At 36.6% G+C, this 19,157-nt stretch overlaps 4 protein-coding genes across 6 annotated transcripts in view; 2 read left to right on the top strand and 2 right to left on the bottom strand.

Moving 5' to 3' along the window:
• The first annotated feature begins 1,159 nt into the window (after positions 1 to 1,159).
• On the top strand, positions 1,160 to 2,114 carry LOC115997159 (60S ribosomal protein L19-3-like). Its single transcript, XM_031236663.1, has 2 exons — positions 1,160 to 1,363; positions 1,453 to 2,114. Exons 1-2 carry the CDS (start codon positions 1,240 to 1,242, stop codon positions 1,851 to 1,853), a joined length of 525 nt encoding a protein of 174 aa, XP_031092523.1. The 5' UTR covers positions 1,160 to 1,239; the 3' UTR covers positions 1,854 to 2,114.
• Positions 2,115 to 2,416: 302 nt separating this feature from the next.
• Positions 2,417 to 4,666, bottom strand: LOC115997561 (lipid transfer-like protein VAS). Its single transcript, XM_031237142.1, has 3 exons — positions 4,111 to 4,666; positions 3,134 to 3,190; positions 2,417 to 2,709 (listed from the first exon to the last, which is right to left on the bottom strand). The coding sequence occupies exons 1-3, from the start codon at positions 4,511 to 4,513 to the stop codon at positions 2,612 to 2,614; spliced, it is 558 nt and encodes a 185-aa protein (XP_031093002.1). The 5' UTR covers positions 4,514 to 4,666; the 3' UTR covers positions 2,417 to 2,611.
• A 7,807-nt stretch (positions 4,667 to 12,473) lies between these two features.
• Positions 12,474 to 15,233, top strand: LOC115995691 (ABC transporter G family member 17-like). Its single transcript, XM_031234795.1, has 4 exons — positions 12,474 to 12,842; positions 12,928 to 13,107; positions 13,184 to 13,452; positions 13,622 to 15,233. Exons 1-4 carry the CDS (start codon positions 12,474 to 12,476, stop codon positions 15,231 to 15,233), a joined length of 2,430 nt encoding a protein of 809 aa, XP_031090655.1.
• A 904-nt stretch (positions 15,234 to 16,137) lies between these two features.
• The window catches only part of LOC115997449 (TPR repeat-containing thioredoxin TDX), a 5,692-nt gene continuing 2,672 nt past the window's right edge, over positions 16,138 to 19,157 (bottom strand). For 2 of the 3 annotated variants that reach the window (XM_031237002.1, XM_031237005.1), the window contains 9 exons: positions 18,796 to 18,936; positions 18,621 to 18,708; positions 18,427 to 18,507; positions 18,274 to 18,338; positions 18,004 to 18,144; positions 17,778 to 17,888; positions 17,653 to 17,691; positions 16,845 to 16,875; positions 16,138 to 16,686 (listed from right to left, as the gene is read on the bottom strand). In XM_031237002.1, the coding sequence (XP_031092862.1) occupies positions 16,358 to 16,686; positions 16,845 to 16,875; positions 17,653 to 17,691; positions 17,778 to 17,888; positions 18,004 to 18,144; positions 18,274 to 18,338; positions 18,427 to 18,507; positions 18,621 to 18,708; positions 18,796 to 18,936 (1,026 nt within the window). In that variant the 3' untranslated portion in view covers positions 16,138 to 16,357. The remainder of the gene's footprint in view (positions 16,687 to 16,844; positions 16,876 to 17,652; positions 17,692 to 17,777; positions 17,889 to 18,003; positions 18,145 to 18,273; positions 18,339 to 18,426; positions 18,508 to 18,620; positions 18,709 to 18,795; positions 18,937 to 19,157) is intronic. The other variant, XM_031237004.1, reaches the window with a different exon arrangement.

The following is a 19,157-nucleotide window of genomic DNA, read 5'->3' as shown; positions in this document are numbered from 1 at the left end:
CGATTTCTATACTCTATATTCACACTTTGAAACCTCTACATTCACACATTTTTTGACAACTCTATATTCAGCAATACGTTTACAAATTTAAAAAAAAAAAAAAAAAAGAGAGAGAGAGAGAGAGAAAAAAACGACGTAATTTTGGACCCAGGTCCACCTTGCAAGGTGGACCTGGGTCCACAGCATAATTTGCCAGACAAGAGGTCTTAGGTTTGAAACCTTGCTTTGTTTTGGGCCGACTTTTATAGTTTTATGCCACATTACAAAATTGTGATATGGCAATTTCAGCACCACGTGAACGGACTTAACGGAAAAAATAAATGGTGGACCTCACATGTAATTTGATCACAAAATTTATATATTTATAAACTACACTAAAAGTACTATTAAACACAAAAAATAAATTTAAAAATAAGTAAAAAATACTAAAGAAGATAAATAAAGAAGATCAATGAATAGTAAGTAGGACAGATAAAATGGGACAGAGGTAGTATATGTTTAGAATTTGTATATAAAATTTATATGTTTAAAAACATATATTAAATATAATAAATCAAATTTAAAAATTATAAGAAAATACTAATGAAAATATGCAAAAAAAAATAAAGAATTGGTTTGATTAATAAATAATAAACTTGACATGTAAAATAAAACATATATGGGGAGTAAAATGATACGATCCCACATTAGCTTCACAAAAGATTGTAGAGTAGTGTTACTTAAATTGAGTCACATTTTCACTCATGAGCTAGCTTTTGTGCTGGTGTTAGGGTCTTGATTTGAGTGTCCTCCACCTGGAAGAGGGCTATCCGGTGCTTATAAGGTTTAACGCGAAAGACAACCGAGAAGAGTCTGGAGCACTCTGATAAGGTTCAAAGGGAGAGTGAGCTGAGAAGAGTGTGTGAGTCGTTGGCTTGAGTGTCGTACCATAAAATTAAAGGGTTTATTTATTTTACATTTTTTTCCCTTTAAATTATGCCTTTGGCCCCAAGAAATTAAGAGACAGAAAAGTCTAACAAACTATGCATCAATAAATGGGTATAATATAAAAGTAGTCCACTTCTTGGCACCCAAGTAACTGCTCTTATATGGTGCTTGTCTTCATCCTCAATACTATAAATACATACATATATGCCTCATTAGAGAGAGACCAAATTGATCAATTCAAGAAAGTATATATATATATTAGCCTAGCTTGAGCTCATAGGAAGGATTTGAAGATCAAATAAGCAGTCAAAAATGGTGTCATCATCACTAAGGCTGCAGAAGAGGCTAGCAGCTAGCATTCTCAACTGTGGGAAACGGAAGATCTGGCTCGACCCCAATCCCAATGAAACCAATAACATCTCCACCGCCATCTCCAGTAACATTCTAATTCATATCCATCAATCAATCTCCATTTCCACACATCATATATATATGCCCTAATCAATCATTTTCTTTCGAGTGCAGGAATGAATGTAAGAAAGCTCATCAAGGACGGTCTGATCATCAAGAAGCCAGCGAAAATCCAATCGCGATTTCGCGCGAGACGAGCCCTAGAAGCGAAGAGGAAGGGGAGGAGCTGCGGGTATGGGAAGAGGAAAGGGACCAGAGAAGCAAGGACGCCATTGAAGGTGGTGTGGATGAAGAGGGTGAGAGTTTTGAGGCGTTTGCTGCATAGGTATCGCGATTGTACCAGAATAGACAGGCATGTCCACCATGATCTGTACATGAAGGTGAAGGGGAACAGATTCAAGAACAAGAGGTGTTTGATGGAATGCTTACACAAATTGAGGGATGAAAAGCTAAGGGAAAAAAGATTACCACTACATCATCATCAGCTCAAAGTCACAATGGTAAAAAGGCTATAGCTAGCTAGCTTGTTAATTACGAGTAATTGTTATATATGTGTGGAAATGATATAATGTTTACAGTGTTTCTGAGTAGTAGAACTAATGGTGTCAACTATAGCATATTATGTGTAGATGTTTGTAAAATTACTAAGTTATTGTGAATGTTGTTTCTAGTTTTGTTTTTGAGTAGTAGAACTAATGGTGTTCAGCTAGCATATATTTAGATGTTTGTAAAATTACTAAGTTATTGTGAATATAATGTTGTTTCTAGTTTTTGTGTTTGTGGAGATTGTTAACATAATGATTATCAACATATAGTATTGGATTGTCAAAACAAGTTTAAAGATCGATTTGTTCGTCTCGCCACCTAATGACGTTTAGAGGCTCGTCTTGCTTTCTAAATGACGAACTTTACACTAAAAAATTATTTACTTATTAAAAAAAAATAGTACTTTTCGTCCCTAAATCATAGGGTTATGGTAGGATCAATCAAGAGTCAATATTACCTCCACTGAGGCTCAAACCCACCACCTCCCGTATAAAGGAAAGGGTTTGATGCCACTGGACTATAAATGAAATGGTTTGATGTTGAAATGAAAGATTGATTGATAATGGTAGGAAAATCAAAGGGGGAGTAGGAAAGTAGAGCGAGCACCAATGAATTTGGACATTAATTTCGTTATAATCTGTACGATTTTTATTTTTTTTTGATGATTTATGTAAAGCTAATTAATTACATATATAATATATCCTGCAAGCAATTCATGAAGCTCTCATCACATTAAACCCAGGAAAGAGAGGAGGACCAGAAATACAGCAGATGGAGATGCCAATTGCCTTCCATTAATCGCTCCAGACTCGCTAGGTGTATTAGCTGCCACTCACACAAACACCACAAATTAAAATCTAAGTATGTAACACCGAAATGAGAGTATAAAAAGTAAATTAAGGGTGTGTTTGGTTCACAGGTTTTGATAGGTATGAGTATCAAAGTGATTGTTATTGTTTAGTTGACTGGTTTTTAAAATATTACTATGAATTTGGAATACTCCATTAATTGAAAAATCTATATACTTTTATTAAATAGGGTTTCATTTCCCTTTCTCATTTCTTCCCAACTATTAATAATCATTCCTATTCCACCATTATTATAAAACATGCAAAATAATTTTACCAAAATCCATTACTCTTACAAAGTAGTTGATACCCATACCGATTCCGATTCCCATATGCGAACCAAACACACCATAAATTATATTTTTGCATATAAGGCACAACATTTGTAACATTAAACTTACTGTTAGTAGTAGAAGACTGTGACTCGGCTGCCAGGTTTGCCGAAGGTGGAATGGCGACTACAATCACAACATATACATACAAAATATTATTAGAATTTTTATATAAATTAAAACACATGCTCCATTTTAACGAAAAGTTGATTAGAAGGATCATAACGAAAACTACATTTTTAATATACTAAAATACATTATTCATGTATTCAATGTACATTATACAAAATATAATGTACTTTAAGTACTCAAATAATCAAATAATGTACTTATGAACCATGGTTCATACAATAATGATTGTTGAAGGCAAATTATTTTGTAGATACGGATCTCCTTTACAAGATGTACTAATGACACATTGTATTCACGAATTTTCAAAACTTAGAAATTATGGAGGTGGACCCGGTCCATGTATAACAACCTATATTTGGATATTTCAAATAGTACAAAAAAAGGGTTATTTAGAGGTGTTAATGGGCTGAAACCCATACATCGGAGACTAGGTGTTGGTGGCAAATTATTGTGTGGACCATAATAAAATGTACATTTTTAATGTACTAAATGTACATTATTTTTGTACTAAATGTACATTATTTTTATACTATAAAAATAATATACATTCAGTACACAAATAATGTATATTCCCTGAATACAATGTACATTATTTTTATATTGAATATGTATTATTTTTATATTAAATGTACATTATTTGATAATATGGTCCACAATGATTGCAGTCTTAAATTGCCCTATAATAGGGTGGGTCAAGGCTTAAAATTTTCGGCCTGTGAAAATGTGGGCCAAATTTGTGGGGATCTTATATTATTTGGTACTAAGCAAGCTAACCTGCATTGACACTCCTAAGTTGAATTGTGAATTTTTTATCTCTTCTCATGACCTCTTATCACATTAATATGCTTTGGGCGAACCAAAAACTGATATCAGATTGAAACATGGATGAAAAATGAATTTGAAGATTAAATTACCATCTTTGCATATGGATGGATCGGCGTCGGCGCCGCACTTCTTGGCGATGCCAAGGGCGTTATCCTGCGTCATATTCACGGACTGCAAGAGCGCCGCGTTCTTAAACAAGGTGCACAGGCACACCTTCTCTTTCGTCACCACTTCCTTCATCGGCGTGCAGCACTCCGGCGACGGCTCCGACGACGGGTCCGACAAGAACTTCTCGCACGGCCCCAGTTTCCCCATGCACGCCATCGGCCCTCCGTTCCCCCCCACATCCGCAGCTGCATCAAGAATAGATCCTGCTCCGGCTGGGCCGCCGGCGGCGGCGGGACTATCTTCGCCGGAGACGCCGAGGAGGAGGCACAGAACCGCCGCGACGACGACGGAGGCAATCAAGGGTTGTTTGTTGTTATTCGCCATGGAAATGGAAAAAAGGGGCTTGATGAAACTGCTTTTATTTATTTATTTATTTATTCCCCCTTTTTTCTTTTGAGAAAGCTAAGGTTATTACAATTACAGTGGTGAAATTGTGTGTTGCTTATATAAGCTTATTATAAATAGAGGGATTATTTGGGTTTTTATTTTATTTGCAGTATTATGTAAGAAATGATTAACCGTTTTCAAGGTTGTTAACGGATTTCTTGGACTACTGTCGTTATGGAGAGATTTGTGCCTTGACTGTTTCATTTCATCACCCCCATTCAAAACACCCAAAATTTTCTCCTCAATTTTAAAGAAGGAAAAATGCATTTTTAATCAATTGTTTTTCCTAGTTATTGTTTTTATCATTGCAATGTAAACCTAACTCTTCAAAAGAAAATGTTAATCCCATGAACCAACAAAACTATTAAACATTTAAACTCTGTTAAAATTTTACTTAATACATGAGTATATATTTTAGTACTTTTAATGTTTCTTTTTTATTATGATTTTCTTTAGTCTTGACATTTCATTTGTAAATTAAAAAACTTAATATTAAGAGGTTCGTGTAATTTTAATACTTCTTTTTAGTCTTGATATTTCAGGTTTGCGTTGGTACTAGGGACAATAATATACATACATGAAATATCAAAACTATAAAAGTTATTAAAAAATAAAGATAGGATACTACCCCTCCGCCTTCTATTGTTAACGAACTCTATGCCAATTTAAATTAATGAAGGTTCTTTTGGTTTTCAAAAAAAAAAAAAAAAGAATAAAACAAATGTTAAAGAAAGCAATGATGAATTTTCATAAATAAACGAGTTCTATTACATGGACTCTCATTTTCTACTCCATCACTTTTACTCCCTGACGTGTCAAGATATAATAGGTTATCTTCATCTTGTGGGTCTGAAGTGTCAACATCAAATTTTTTGTGTGAAGGGGTATAACTTGAGAATCCAAGTAATGTTTTCCCAAATAAACTGGCCATTTAAGATATATTATTCCCTAGTGCAAAGTAGACTTTTTTTTTGCCCCAGGCAACCAAAACCACCATCCACATCCTTGCAACTTAGTTTGGGACAACCACAATAGTGATTTTTAGTGTGATTTTTTTAGGAGGCAATGCTTATGTAGAGGAGAGAGGGAAAAGAGAGAAGAAACTAGAGTTTCTAACAAGGCACTAATTTTTTGTATTTGAAGTGGGCCCACCAAAACAAAGAAGCAGTCATGCTCTAAGCGTGAGCATCACTGAGGCACTACACGCGCCCGACTGGGTGTGTTAACATGCATTCTTAGTTTTTTTTTTTTTTTTTTTTTTTGCTTTTCAGATTTTGTTTTTCTTTTTCTTTTTCTTTTTCTTTTTTCCCTTTCCTTCCATCTTCTATTTCCTAGTCACACATGCAAAAACTCCTTAAAAAAAACTATGTCTATTGGGAATGCTCATGTTGATTTTATCCAAGCGTTTCAAAAGTGCAAGGAAATTTATTGCAATGTAATGTAAGAGAACCTAATGAAAGAATTGCATTGGTTATTCGCTTCTCAAAGATAACACTATGTTTTTTTTTTTTTTTTGAATACTACTAACTCTATTAGAATTGCATTGGTTATTCGCTTCTTGAACCCACCACCTCCTGTATAAAGGGAAGGGTTTGATGCCACTGGACTATAAGGTCCTTGGCAAGATAACACTATGTTAAGAGAAACAATGAATAAAATGTAGAACCTGTTCCATGTGTAAGTAAACAAGGAAACAAAAATATAATGCAAGAATAAAGAATTCATAAAGTTACAAAGTGCAGACAATTAGCGTGTATCAACTTCACCCCACATATCAACAGAAAATGACCCATCTTCATTTTGCAGGCCTACAATATCTGGCCATATAGAAAGATATATATATTTTGCATTTATCAAACACCGAAGAACATACACTCCTAATTTAATTTGTGTCTAGCGAAAGTAAAGAATGAATTTTAAGAGAATTCAACATCCTATCACTCACATTTCATTAATTCTCTTCGTCCCCGCGGGGAAATAATTATTTAGAATTTATAAAAAATAAAAAATAAAACCTTTGTATAACTTCGTCTCCATGGTCCAAGACGAAAAGTCTCTTCGTTTCCGCCGGGGACGAAGTTGTTTTTTTTAAAAATAAAAATTCTAAATAATTATTTTTAAAAAATATTTTAATTTGGGGTGACCTATTATAAACCTGCAAATTGGACGAATTGCATAAAATTGGTTAGTTTAAGGATTCAATTGTAGGTTTTTTTAAGTTCAGTGACTTAATTGCATTATCGTGTGCAGTTCGATGATATATTTGACTCTTATTATTATTAGTAAAATGTAACTAGTGTGTAATCGTGTGGAGGTGTATCATCTAACACACTTATATGTATGAATGATTGCTACTTTTATATGTTTTTCTGTGTTAAAATTGTTGTACATGGTGTTTAAAATATTATACATTATTACATTTTTATAAGACAAAAATGTCATCTATCATGTCATTATAACACAGTTAAACTAGCATTGCCAAAAAAGTAAGTAAATATGGTTAAAATTTTAAGGAAGCCCTTGTATTTTGTTGCTGCCTGTTAGATATATTTAATCAAATATATCTATGTATTTAATTGAGAGAAAGAGGGGAAAGGACGAATGGATATAACTATGAAAGCTTTCTAAATTTTTTGCTTTGAATTAATTCTTCACTACATTCATTCACATCAATTCCTACGGCAATACATATATATATATGCATACAAAGATGACAAAAGCTACTCATTATTTAGTCACACATCACTCATCCACTACTCCATGTTTTGTGCTATATCTACCCCACTCCCCTAAATTACTCCACTACACTAATCCATGTTTTATGGATTTATTCATTCCACACACATAATGACACACATGATATAATTAAGCATTAAAGCCTCTGCCGAAATCCATTCCATCTTCCTCCACTTGGTTTATATAATAATAATAATATTATTATTATTATTACAACATTGCCCCCCTTAAACCAAGTTGGATATATTCTTCATCCCTTCTTCTTCAGTTTGAGAAATATCTTTGTCTTCAATGGCTTTGAAAAGATATCTGATTGTTGCTTGTAACCCCTTGCTAGCAACCATGCCTTGAAACGGTCAATCTCACCACTTGACTTGTATTTGGTTTTGTTGACCCACTTTACTCCAATTGGCTTCTTTCCGGGAGATAAGTCTGTTAACTCCCAAGTACCGTTCCTTTCAATGGCACACATCTTCTCATCCATTGCCTTAAGCCAATGAGTTTCTGTAGTAATCTCCTCAAATAATATAGGGTCACCATCTGCAAAAAGAGCAAACTGAACAATCTCTTCATCAGTCAAGTCATTATCATTACCCAAAACATAATCTTCCAAACGAGCTGGTAAGTGACGCTCGCGTTGAGATCTCCGAACTGATGACTCTGGCTGTAAAGAAGACTGAGCATTGTCTGAAACCAAGTGCTCATTATCAGGAATAATGGGAACAACTGGCCTTTCTTCTTTAGTTGACCAATCTCATGCACCATATTCATCAAAAGTGACATCACGACTTATAACAACCTTTTGAGTTTCAGGATTATACAATTTATAAGCCTTTGAAGTGTCACTATAACCAATAAAAATACACTTCTCACCTTTGTCATCCAACTTCTTTCTCAACTGATCTGGCACATGTGCATATGCCAAACATCCAAAAACCTTGAGATGTCTGATAGATGGTTTACTCCCACTCCAAGCTTCCTCAGGTGTCTTATCACGAACACTTTTAGTTGGACACCTATTCAACACATGAACAGCACAAGCAACAGCTTCTGCCCAAAAAGGTTTAGGCAGATTTTTAGATTTCATCATGCATCTTACCATGTCCATGATAAACCTATTCTTCCTCTCAGCCACTCCGTTTTGTTGTGGAGTGTACCTAGCTGTCATTTGATGCTGAATACCATTTTTCTTTAAAAATTCATCACATGCAGTATATTCTGTACCTCTATCAGTTCTCAAAATTTTAATCTTATTACCACTTTGTTTTTCAACAAAAACCTTAAATTGTTGAAAAACATCACATGCATCTGACTTCTGTTTCAGAAAATAAACCCATGCTTTTCTACTGAAATCATCAATGAAGGTAATAAAGTACTTACAACCTCCATTTGAAGGAACTTCCACTGAACACAGATCTGAGTGAACAATCTCCAACTGCTTTGTCGCTCTTTTAGACTTGCCTACAGGAAAAAGTTCTCTATGCTTCTTCCCAATCAAACAACTTTCACAAATTTTGTCAGGAACATTAATAATCGGCAAATCTGAAACAAGTTTCTTTCTTGCTAAATAATTTAATCCGGAGAAATGAAAATGTCCAAACCGCATATGCCACAACCAATTATCATCTCGGATTTCAGAATTAAAGCAAGTAAGATGTGCATGATTGATTTCCAAAGGAAATAGTCGATTTTGGGACATATTTACCTTTGCAATCAAAACTCCCTTGGCATCAATGATGGTACAACACCCTCCAATGATATTTATTTTATATCCCTTTTCTGACAACTGCCCCATACTTAACAAATTTTGGTGTAAGTCAGGAACATAAAACACATCGGATATAAAATTGTGAGTACCATCCTTCAACTTAATAGAGATTTTACCTTTTCCCAAAATTGGCACTTTTGACTTATTCCCAAATGTCACTTCAGATCGAACTGATTCATCCAACTCTGAAAACAATTCTTTCTTTCCACACATATGGTTACTACATCCAGTATCCAAGAACCATATGTTTTCATCTGCAGACAAACTGTTACTGGCCAAAAATAAGATTTCAGGTTCAGCAGAACTCTCACCAGATTTTTCAGCAACATTTGCTTGTTCATGATCATCCTCTTTATACCAGCAATCTGCAATTTTGTGTCCATACTTGCCGCAATTGTAGCAATTAAATAGAAATCTACCTTGCTTGGTATTACCTCCACCTCTTCCTTGATTGGAGTTACCACGTCCTCTTTCTCTGAATCCTCCTCTTCCTCTTCCACGACCTCTACCAGCTTNAGTGGTTCTGATTTTGACGCAATCCTTTCAATATGACTTTCGATCATACCTTTTAACTCAGCAATCGTCAAGTCCTCGGTATCATGTGACTCCGTTATTGAAGCCACCACATGGTCATACTTCATCGGCATCGTTCGCAGAACTTTTTCAACCACTGCACCATTTCAATTGTGTCTCCGTATAACCTCATCTTATTAACAAGATCAATAAGACGAGAGAAATACATATCTACCGTTTCTATAGAGGTCATCTCACAACGATCATACAACCTTCTCAACGTTTGCAGCTTAGACTTCTGTGACCGGTCAACTCCTTTGTTTGACACCTTCAAGATGTCCCAAGCTTGTTTTGCTGTTTCAGCACGAGCTAGCTGCCCAAAAATGGAGTAATGGACACCTTGATGAATTTGTCCCAACGCCAATTGATCTCGCCGTACAGCAGCTGCATCAGCTCCTTCTGGTAGACCGAGATCAACATAGTTCCAAAGATTTTGAGCTTTCAAATGTGTGGTCATCATAATTTGCCAATAATTGTAATCGAGTTTCCCATCTAATTTAGGACCCGACCATACAATATTGAAATTATTGGTCATATTTCACTAGAAAAAATATCTCAGGGTTGGAAGGTTGATAGGCTCTGATACCAAATGTTAGATATATTTAATCAAATATATCTATGTATTTAATTGAGAGAAAGAGGGGAAAGGACGAATGGATATAACTATGAAAGCTTTCTAAATTTTTTGCTTTGAATTAATTCTTCACTACATTCATTCACATCAATTCCTACGGCAATACATATATATATATGCATACAAAGATGACAAAAGCTACTCATTATTTAGTCACACATCACTCATCCACTACTCCATGTTTTGTGCTATATCTACCCCACTCCCCTAAATTACTCCACTACACTAATCCATGTTTTATGGATTTATTCATTCCACACACATAATGACACACATGATATAATTAAGCATTAAAGCCTCTGCCGAAATCCATTCCATCTTGCTCCACTTGGTTTATATAATAATAATATTATTATTATTATTATTACAACACTGCCCGATCAATATTGTTGTGTCATGTTTCTTTAATCGATTTCATAAATTTATCATATTAATTTCAAATCAATTTGTTAGGCTGTTATCAATTTATTTATTTATTTTGTTAATTTATTATATTTAATCCTACAATTTCAATCGTTATTCATTACATGTAAAAGCACAATTTCACTCATTGTTTTTTATTGTTCTTTGATCATTTTAATCTCATTTAATCTAAAGTTCGTTCTTGGTCGTCTTTGTTCGTCAATGAATGCAAACCCTACACTAATAAGCATGCCTTTTATTTCAAATCTCAATCATGTACGGATTTCAAATTGTTAGAGAATATTTTATTATGTTAAAATTTTCTTTTATCTCAAAGATGGTATATATAATAATGGTTCTTTATTTTTATCAATTTTTTCTTGGTTAATGGTGCAATAATAATGATTATTTATTTTTGCCAGGTCCTTCTTTTGTCCCAATAATGACACAATAACTTATTAATTTTATACCAAATCAAATTTCACATAAATTCACTCGTAAGAAGAAGTCATCATTAGCATATGTGCCTCTTTCTAGATTGTCCAAATATGTATGCTAATGCTTTGCTATATGCCAGGAGTGTTAGTGTAAACCTAAGGAATTCAATGAATATTCCAAATGAAAACATTTTTATTACTATAAAATAAATCCACCTCCAAGGCACAAAATTCCCTAGCTAGTATGTTTCCAATTACAACCTTTTTGTCAAAACTACTAAAAAAAAAAAACATGCCAGACAAGGCTGTATGCCGCTGCTAGGTAGCCACAAATGTGGGAGAATGGTTTTGCTATTCTTGTCTCATTTGCACAATTGAGAATGATTAGAGTTGTCAATACGGTCGGCAGTATAGGCTTAGAGTTGGCTAACTCAGCTTGCCACCTTCGTATCGCGCAGGATGGGCAAGCTAGCTTATCTTTTATTTTCTTTAAAGTTGAATACTTGAACATGAGGACATCAGCGATTAGAGAAACAGAGGGGAACAACTAGTGATGTCGGTGATTAGAGAGACAGAGAGGTGAAGCGTGCCAGCTTTGGTGGGGAAGCAAAGGCGATGAGGCATGTGAAGTGTGAAAATGTTGTTTTTGAATTAGGTTTAGGCGTGTGATTGTGTAAATTTAGGAATAGCATATTGATTTTTTTAAAATAATGGCGGGCTAGCCCGAGGCCATGGACCAAGTGGGTGAGTTTATAAGGATCACTTTCTGCAAGCAGTCAACATTGAAACTTGTCCCTACCTACATAAGGGGTAGGGTGAGCTGACTCGGCCGATAAAGCCCGTTTTAACGACAACCGTTATAAACTAACTATTAATACAATTGTAAAATCAAAAGATCAATTTTCCTAAGTGTGCATCATATTAAGGAACTATGCGTCGTAGAACTTTTTCTAGACCAAATTTAGATTAGTCTCATAACAACGATCAATTTGGATCAGTCTCATAGTAGTGAGGATATCGGGTGTCAAAATCACGGCAAACAAGACAATTTTCCAACAGAAGCATCAAGACACAGGAAAACTGTCCATAGCCTTGAGAAACAACTCCAGGAACAGCATTTTACATGATCAAGGCTAATCAACGACAAGATCAAAGGGCATGAAACTACAGAAACCAAACAACAATGTACCTCCAAATCTGCCCTGCCGCCCTAAATCTGCTATCTTTTATCTGCAACATTCCAAATCTGCTAAATGCTGTCATTTATACACATGCATATATGCCTGTTCTACTAACTAATCTGAGCTGAGGAAAGGGAGGCAAAAAGTTATGGAAAACGCGGCGAACATGAAGAGAAAAGATGGTAATAATAGTAACAGAAGCCTGGAAACCTTGCTAGATTTGGACAAATCTGATCAGCTGAGCAAAAACAATGTGGCTAATAAGCAGCAGCCATCGCCCCGGAAGCTGATTCCAGGCAAAGGACTAGAGTACGAAAGCCTGTCTTATAGCGTCACGAAGATGCAGAAGAAAGACGGGGTGAAAATCAACAAAGAAGTTTACCTTCTCAACGATATCTCGGGGCAGGCCATCCGAGGTGAAGTTTTGGCCATCCTCGGGCCTAGTGGCGCGGGGAAGTCCACTTTTCTTGATGCTTTGGCTGGCCGGATTGCTCGTGGAAGCCTCGAAGGATCTGTTAGGATTGATGGAAAACCAGTTTGTCTTCTTCTCTTATTATCACCTAAATTAAACCGCCTTCATTTTCTCGATATATATTGTTGTTCATACTGAAAATCTGCAGGTTACAACGAGCTATATGAAGATGATTTCTTCATACGTGATGCAAGAAGACCAGCTATTCCCCATGTTAACCGTCTTCGAGACCCTCTTGTTCGCAGCAGAACTTAGGCTTCCACCCTCGGTTTCTAGACCCGAGAAGAAGAAAAGAGTCGACGAGCTCCTTGATCAACTAGCCTTGACGGTATCAACACTCACTCACTCCCTATTCCCCGCCCTTTCCCAAACGCATTTACAAAACTGACAAAAACTTTATATAGAGTGCTGCACATACTTACATTGGAAACGAAGGGAAGAGAGGAGTATCAGGCGGAGAGCGACGAAGGGTGTCTATTGGCATTGACATTATCCATAAACCATCCGTCTTGTTCCTCGACGAACCTACCTCAGGTCTTGATTCCACAAGTGCTTATAGCGTCGCAGAAAAGGTTAAAGACATAGCGAAAAGTGGCAGCATAGTAGTCATGACAATTCACCAGCCTTCCTTCAGGATCCAAATGCTCCTCGATCGCATCATAGTTCTCGCTAGGTAAAACCCCGAAATTTCCCTTTATGGCAAACTCAATTAGTAAATTTTCTCCAGAATGCAACCAAACACAGAAAATGAAACTGTTTTCTGGCCATAAATCATTTTCCTGCTTTCTAAACACACCGTAAAAGAAATAACAACAGCCTTATAAGTTTATACTTGCCTGCAGGGGAAGACTTGTATATTCAGGAACTCCAACTGATCTAGCCAGTTACCTCTCTGTATTTGGAAGGCCAGTTCCAGATGGGGAAAACAGCTTAGAATACCTCCTGGATGTGATCAAAGAGTACGACGAATCAACGGTGGGGCTTGATCCTCTTGTCTTGTATCAACGCGATGGCACCAAACCTGATCAGGTAGCCATGACCCCAATTCCAAAAACACCAAAAGCTGCACATACTCCTCCAGTAAAATCATCACCTTGGGCCAAGCCTTTAGGCCTTATTAGCAATCAGTTTTCGGGTTCAAATTCAACAGATTCTAAGCAATTGTCATACAATGATGAGGATGAGGATGAATTCGATAATTCCTTGGAGAGGAGGACTGCTCATATGCCAAACAGCATACACGGGGGAGTTTACAATCCACGCCTAGCTTCTGATTTCTACAAAGACTTCTCACTTTGGCTCTATAATGGTGTCAAGGGGACGCCTCATCGTCCACCAACATGGACCCCAGCGCGAACTCCTGGAATGGCTTCTGGTAAAACATCCACTTCTGGTGCTAGGAGTAGTTTGAATTCGAGTGAAAATATGGCGTCTCAACCGACCACTGCTCTTCCAATAACTCCTCTAGTTTTTAGCTCTGAACCACAATCCTATGCTCCTTCTTCTTATGAAGAATTCGAGACTGAAGAAGTGCTCGATGAGCCAGAAAACCGGCCCAAGTTTGCAAACAAGTGGCTCCGGGAGGTTGCAGTTCTCTGTTGGCGAACAGGACTAAATGTTATCCGAACTCCCGAGCTCTTCCTGTCCCGACAGATAGTCTTGACAGTGATGGCTCTGGTGCTATCTTCACTCTTCAAGAAGCTAGAAGATTACGACTTGAAAACAGTTAACCGCCTTCTCAACTTCTACATCTTTGCCATCTGCTTAGCCTTCTTCTCTTCCAACGATGCAGTCCCGACTTTCATCCAAGAACGATTCATCTTCATCCGGGAGACTTCACACAACGCTTATCGAGCTTCTTCCTATGTCATTTCTTCCCTCGTCGTATACCTCCCTTTCTTCGCCATCCAGGGACTAACATTCTCTGCCATCACAACAATCTTTCTCAAACTGCACTGCAGCCTCACAAACTTCTGCCTCATTATTTTTTCCTCACTCATCACTACAAATGCTTATGTGATGCTAATCAGTGCCTTGGTTCCCAGTAACATCACAGGCTATGCTGTTGTGATTGCCACAACAGCTCTTTTCTTCCTAACCTGTGGCTTCTTCTTGAAGAGCTCTCAGATTCCCATTATCTGGAGATGGCTGCATTACATCTCAGCCATCAAATACCCGTTCGAGGCCTTGCTGATAAACGAATTCGAAGATGCTAAGCATTGCTATACTGGGAATGTTTCGGATTTATCACCTGGCCCCCTGGGAGAAGTGAAGCATAGTTCTGATCAGCCAATTTGTGGATTGGCTGGTTTGGCTGGTGATGATGTTCTGGTGTCCATGAATATTAAGGGCGGTATCTGGGGAGATATCGCGATCCTGCTGGCTTGGGGAGTTCTTTATCGTCTCCTTTTCTATGTGGTTCTCAGATTCTACTGCAAGAATGAAAGGAAGTGAAGCCCTGGAAAGTTTGTTATGCATATTGTGATTATTAACATTCTAGCAATTTGTAATTAGCAATTATCTTTAGACTCTATAAATAGCTCTCTAAGATCATGTGCAATGAATGACCTTGGGATGACATACCAGTAGAAATCTCAGAGAAATGAAGAATGAGGATAAACAATAATTCAATGTTGCAGAAGGCGCTAAGTGCTAGACGAGTGCCCGGGGGCGCCTAACGCCTAGGTGGCCAAGTAATTATTTAAGAAAAAAAAAAAGTAGTTAACTGTTAGACTGTCATGATCACTCAAACTAGTCAATTACATATGTTAATGTTAGACTATTAGTTGACTACTTGGTTGTAGGAATATGGAAGAGGAGCAGGCGAGGCTAGTGAAGATGACCAGGCAACTTAGCATATGCATATCGATTGCAATGATGAGCAGCCACGACTACGACCAAGCAACTCAACAACTCAGTGCAGCGACTACAACGACGAGTAAACGAGGAGGCTAAGGAAGAGTGTGGCAACGGCAATTGCAGGATGGCTAGTGACGACAACTAAGGCTCTGACACTGTGGAGAAGGTGACGCTAAGCTCTATGGACACTCAACGTTTTGACCTTTTTTTTTAGAAGGGGGGGGAGGGAGAGGGGGGGGAGGGGTTGTTTGAAGGATTCACCACTATTTTGGAAATCTTTTTTAAAAAAAAACACTCAGCTAAGTTGGTCACCGATTCAACCGAGTTTGGCACTAAGGACACCTAGTTAGCAGGCCGACTAAAAACTACCTAAGACTAAAATCCCCCTCAGCTTAGGGGCGCCTAGACCAATTTTTACAACACTGACAATAATTCAAATAGGAAAAGAAACAAAATTGGAGCTTCTAAACTACTTCTGTTATTCAAGAAACTTGCAGGAAGCTTCAGCTAACATTTTGACCATTTATTGAATCATATCATCATATGTAAGACAACATTCACAAACGCTCATATGCAGACCATTTTACATTTGTGCAATTAGTTCATCTGTAAAAGGTAAAAAGCATTCTTGTTCAGTTTCTTTTTTGTCCTAACAAAGCCCTAGATTAAGCTTATTCAGAGAGTCAGTAAAACTTGGATTCCCTTTCACAGATTTTCTGTTAACTAGCATGTCGAGCAATCTTCTCCTCAAGGGAATTCTTGTCGGCACCTATCACCTTGTCAACCTCGCTTCCATTTTTTATGAAGAAGAAAGTCGGAACACTGCTAATGTTCCATCGAGCAGCCACGTCTCTTGCCTCATCAATGTCAACCTTCAAGAATACGACTTTTGGATACTTCCCAGCCAAGCTTGTATAGAGCGGGGACATATAACGGCAAGGCCCACACCATGTTGCAGTGAAATAAAGGATTGCCAGCTGGGATGTTCGTGAAGCAGCAGTTAATTTGGTATCCAATTCATCCAGAGCATGGACTCCAATAACTTGTCCTGCATATTACACAAAAATTAGATGAAGTAAAAGCAAAATAATATCTAGAGTTCAGAATCAAGCATTTAGTCAACTGACAATGCTTATGATCACATAAAAGATGAGTCTCAAGCAAATAACCAAATCGAAAAGGAAATCAACTCAACGATCCACATACCATCCTTGAGAACAGAAGCAGCTTCAGGACCCTACAACCATTTCAAGGAAGAATATTAAGAGAACTGGAAATCGGCAGAAGAGACTAATCAACTTCAAACTCATACTTTTCTGGATAATATAAGTAGCATCAATTCCAAATTATGCCACATGGAACTGGTTTGTGAAAAAGATTCAAATATTTGTTTACATAGCTAGCTTGGTTTTTTTGGATTGGGATTCTATTTAGCTGCATATTTGTGCAAGGCCACTAATGTTTGATAGATCAGTTAAAACTGGTAATAATGAGAAAGAAAATAAAGCAAATTGTCATCATCCGTAGAGTACCACTTCAGCCCTTGTAAACCCAAAAAGGGAGCATTTAGACAACTTTGCACCATAAAACCAATACGAGATTGAGTACGGAGCTACAAGGAACTTTTATTTATTTTTGATAGGTGGGCAGAGAGGGCCTTCTGATAAGCAGAACAAACTTAGGAGACAAAAATCAGTCAATGAGAGGAAGAAAACTTTAGATACAAATAAATAATTAAATTAAAAGTTCACTACAGAAACTTTTAACAGTTTAAATGGAGGAAAAAATTGAACAGTGGCATGTGTGACTCGTGAGCATCATTTTTGCCAACCAAAAGGTTATACCTAATTTCAATATCTAACAAAGTAACAATATAAATTAGAATGCAACTTTAAGCCAACCTTAATGGGACACAAATAGAAAACTGCTTAGCAATATGTTCACATAAATCCCATATAACGACAGAATGGGAACACCACTCTTGAAGAAAACAGCAACTAGAAGTTTTACTTACAGAAGTTTGTTCCATTTTCTCCTCCTTTTTAAAAGTTGCCTGTAGTAAAATTTTAATCACAAATGTGAGCTTCAATAAATAATTAGTCAAAGAATTATAAAATGCACTTGAATCATGTTAAACACCTCTGCACTTCTCCATCGTCTCTCACGTTCCATTTTCTTTAGCTCTCTCTCTTTCCGCAAGCGTTCATATTTCCGGCGGTGCTCTTCAATTCTACGAGCATTAGGTTCAACCTACCATGTTTAAGGCAAGAATATCTTTTATAAAACTTTCATCTGCAAAGGAGGCAGGGCAAGGGGAGAAACTTAAATACAAAACATGAACTATCATGACCTTTGAAGAATATACCTTTTTTAGCACCTCATTAATCTCTTCATCAAAATCTATTCTTGATGCCACATGCAGATCGCTAGCAGCCTCTTCCCATAAGCCTAGCATTGCCCTTGCTATTCCTCGTACTTTATATCCTTTTGCTGAGTCGGGGTTGATCTTTTATTTAAAAGAAAAAGAAGACTCAAGATTAAGTATATGCCCCAAAGAGTTGAGATACAGTCATTTGCATATTAATCAGATATAGTTCAGTATAGTTTTAATCTTAAAATATAGCTGCATGCAAACCTGTAAAGCTGCATTGGCATCACGGATTGCAGCATTTGGCTTTTTAAGTTTAATAAACACACTACCTGTTTAAGTATAAGATTTAAATAATAAATAAACAGAATAAAAACATATAGACACTTAGTTCAGATAGATCTTATGTTATAGAATTACCTCTGGTAGCATATAGTATTGCTGAAATTGGATTTAACATGATAGCTTCTGTTAAATGATCTATGGCTTCATTCAGATTCCCTGATAAGAAAATAGTTCCATTAGAGGATAAATTTCCGAAAGTAACAATAACAGAAAAGTAAGCTGTAAGCATGAGGATCTTGATCACACTGACAGCTAAGAACATAAAATACCCTCAGAGATTGCATTCACAGCTTTAGACTTCGATATTTGAGCAGCATCTTGGCTTTCCTCAGTTACTTCTCTTGAAGGATCACCCATCTGCCATACCACAACAGAAGAATTTGTTCAATATCAAAACATGTGTTTAAAACTTTAAATTGTGTCTTCATATTCCCTATATCACACCTTTTGTGGAGGATCATTGTCAGGCTCCACAACATCAGCACTATCCAATTCAACATCAGACTCAACTATATCTTCATCCATGCTATTGTCACTTGGAAAATTGGGCTTCTTGTAATCATGAAACTCTTCATCATCTTCCTCCTAGATAGGAAGGTCTAATGAATTAATTCTTTAAACAAAACTCTAACAAACAATGAGATCCAAAAAATCAATAATGAAATCCCGACCAAGAACAACGAAAAAACAAAAGTGTCACATCTCTAATGAGTAAAAAAACAAGTGATATGGATGGCACAAATATCCTATACTGCTAAATAGATTACAAAAAAAAAAAAAAAAAAAAAAAAAAAAAAAAAAAAAAA

This window comes from Ipomoea triloba, chromosome 11 (assembly GCF_003576645.1).
Source record: "Ipomoea triloba cultivar NCNSP0323 chromosome 11, ASM357664v1".
Classification (NCBI taxonomy): domain Eukaryota; kingdom Viridiplantae; phylum Streptophyta; class Magnoliopsida; order Solanales; family Convolvulaceae; genus Ipomoea; species Ipomoea triloba.
This window is presented reverse-complemented; position numbering and strand designations above follow the sequence as displayed.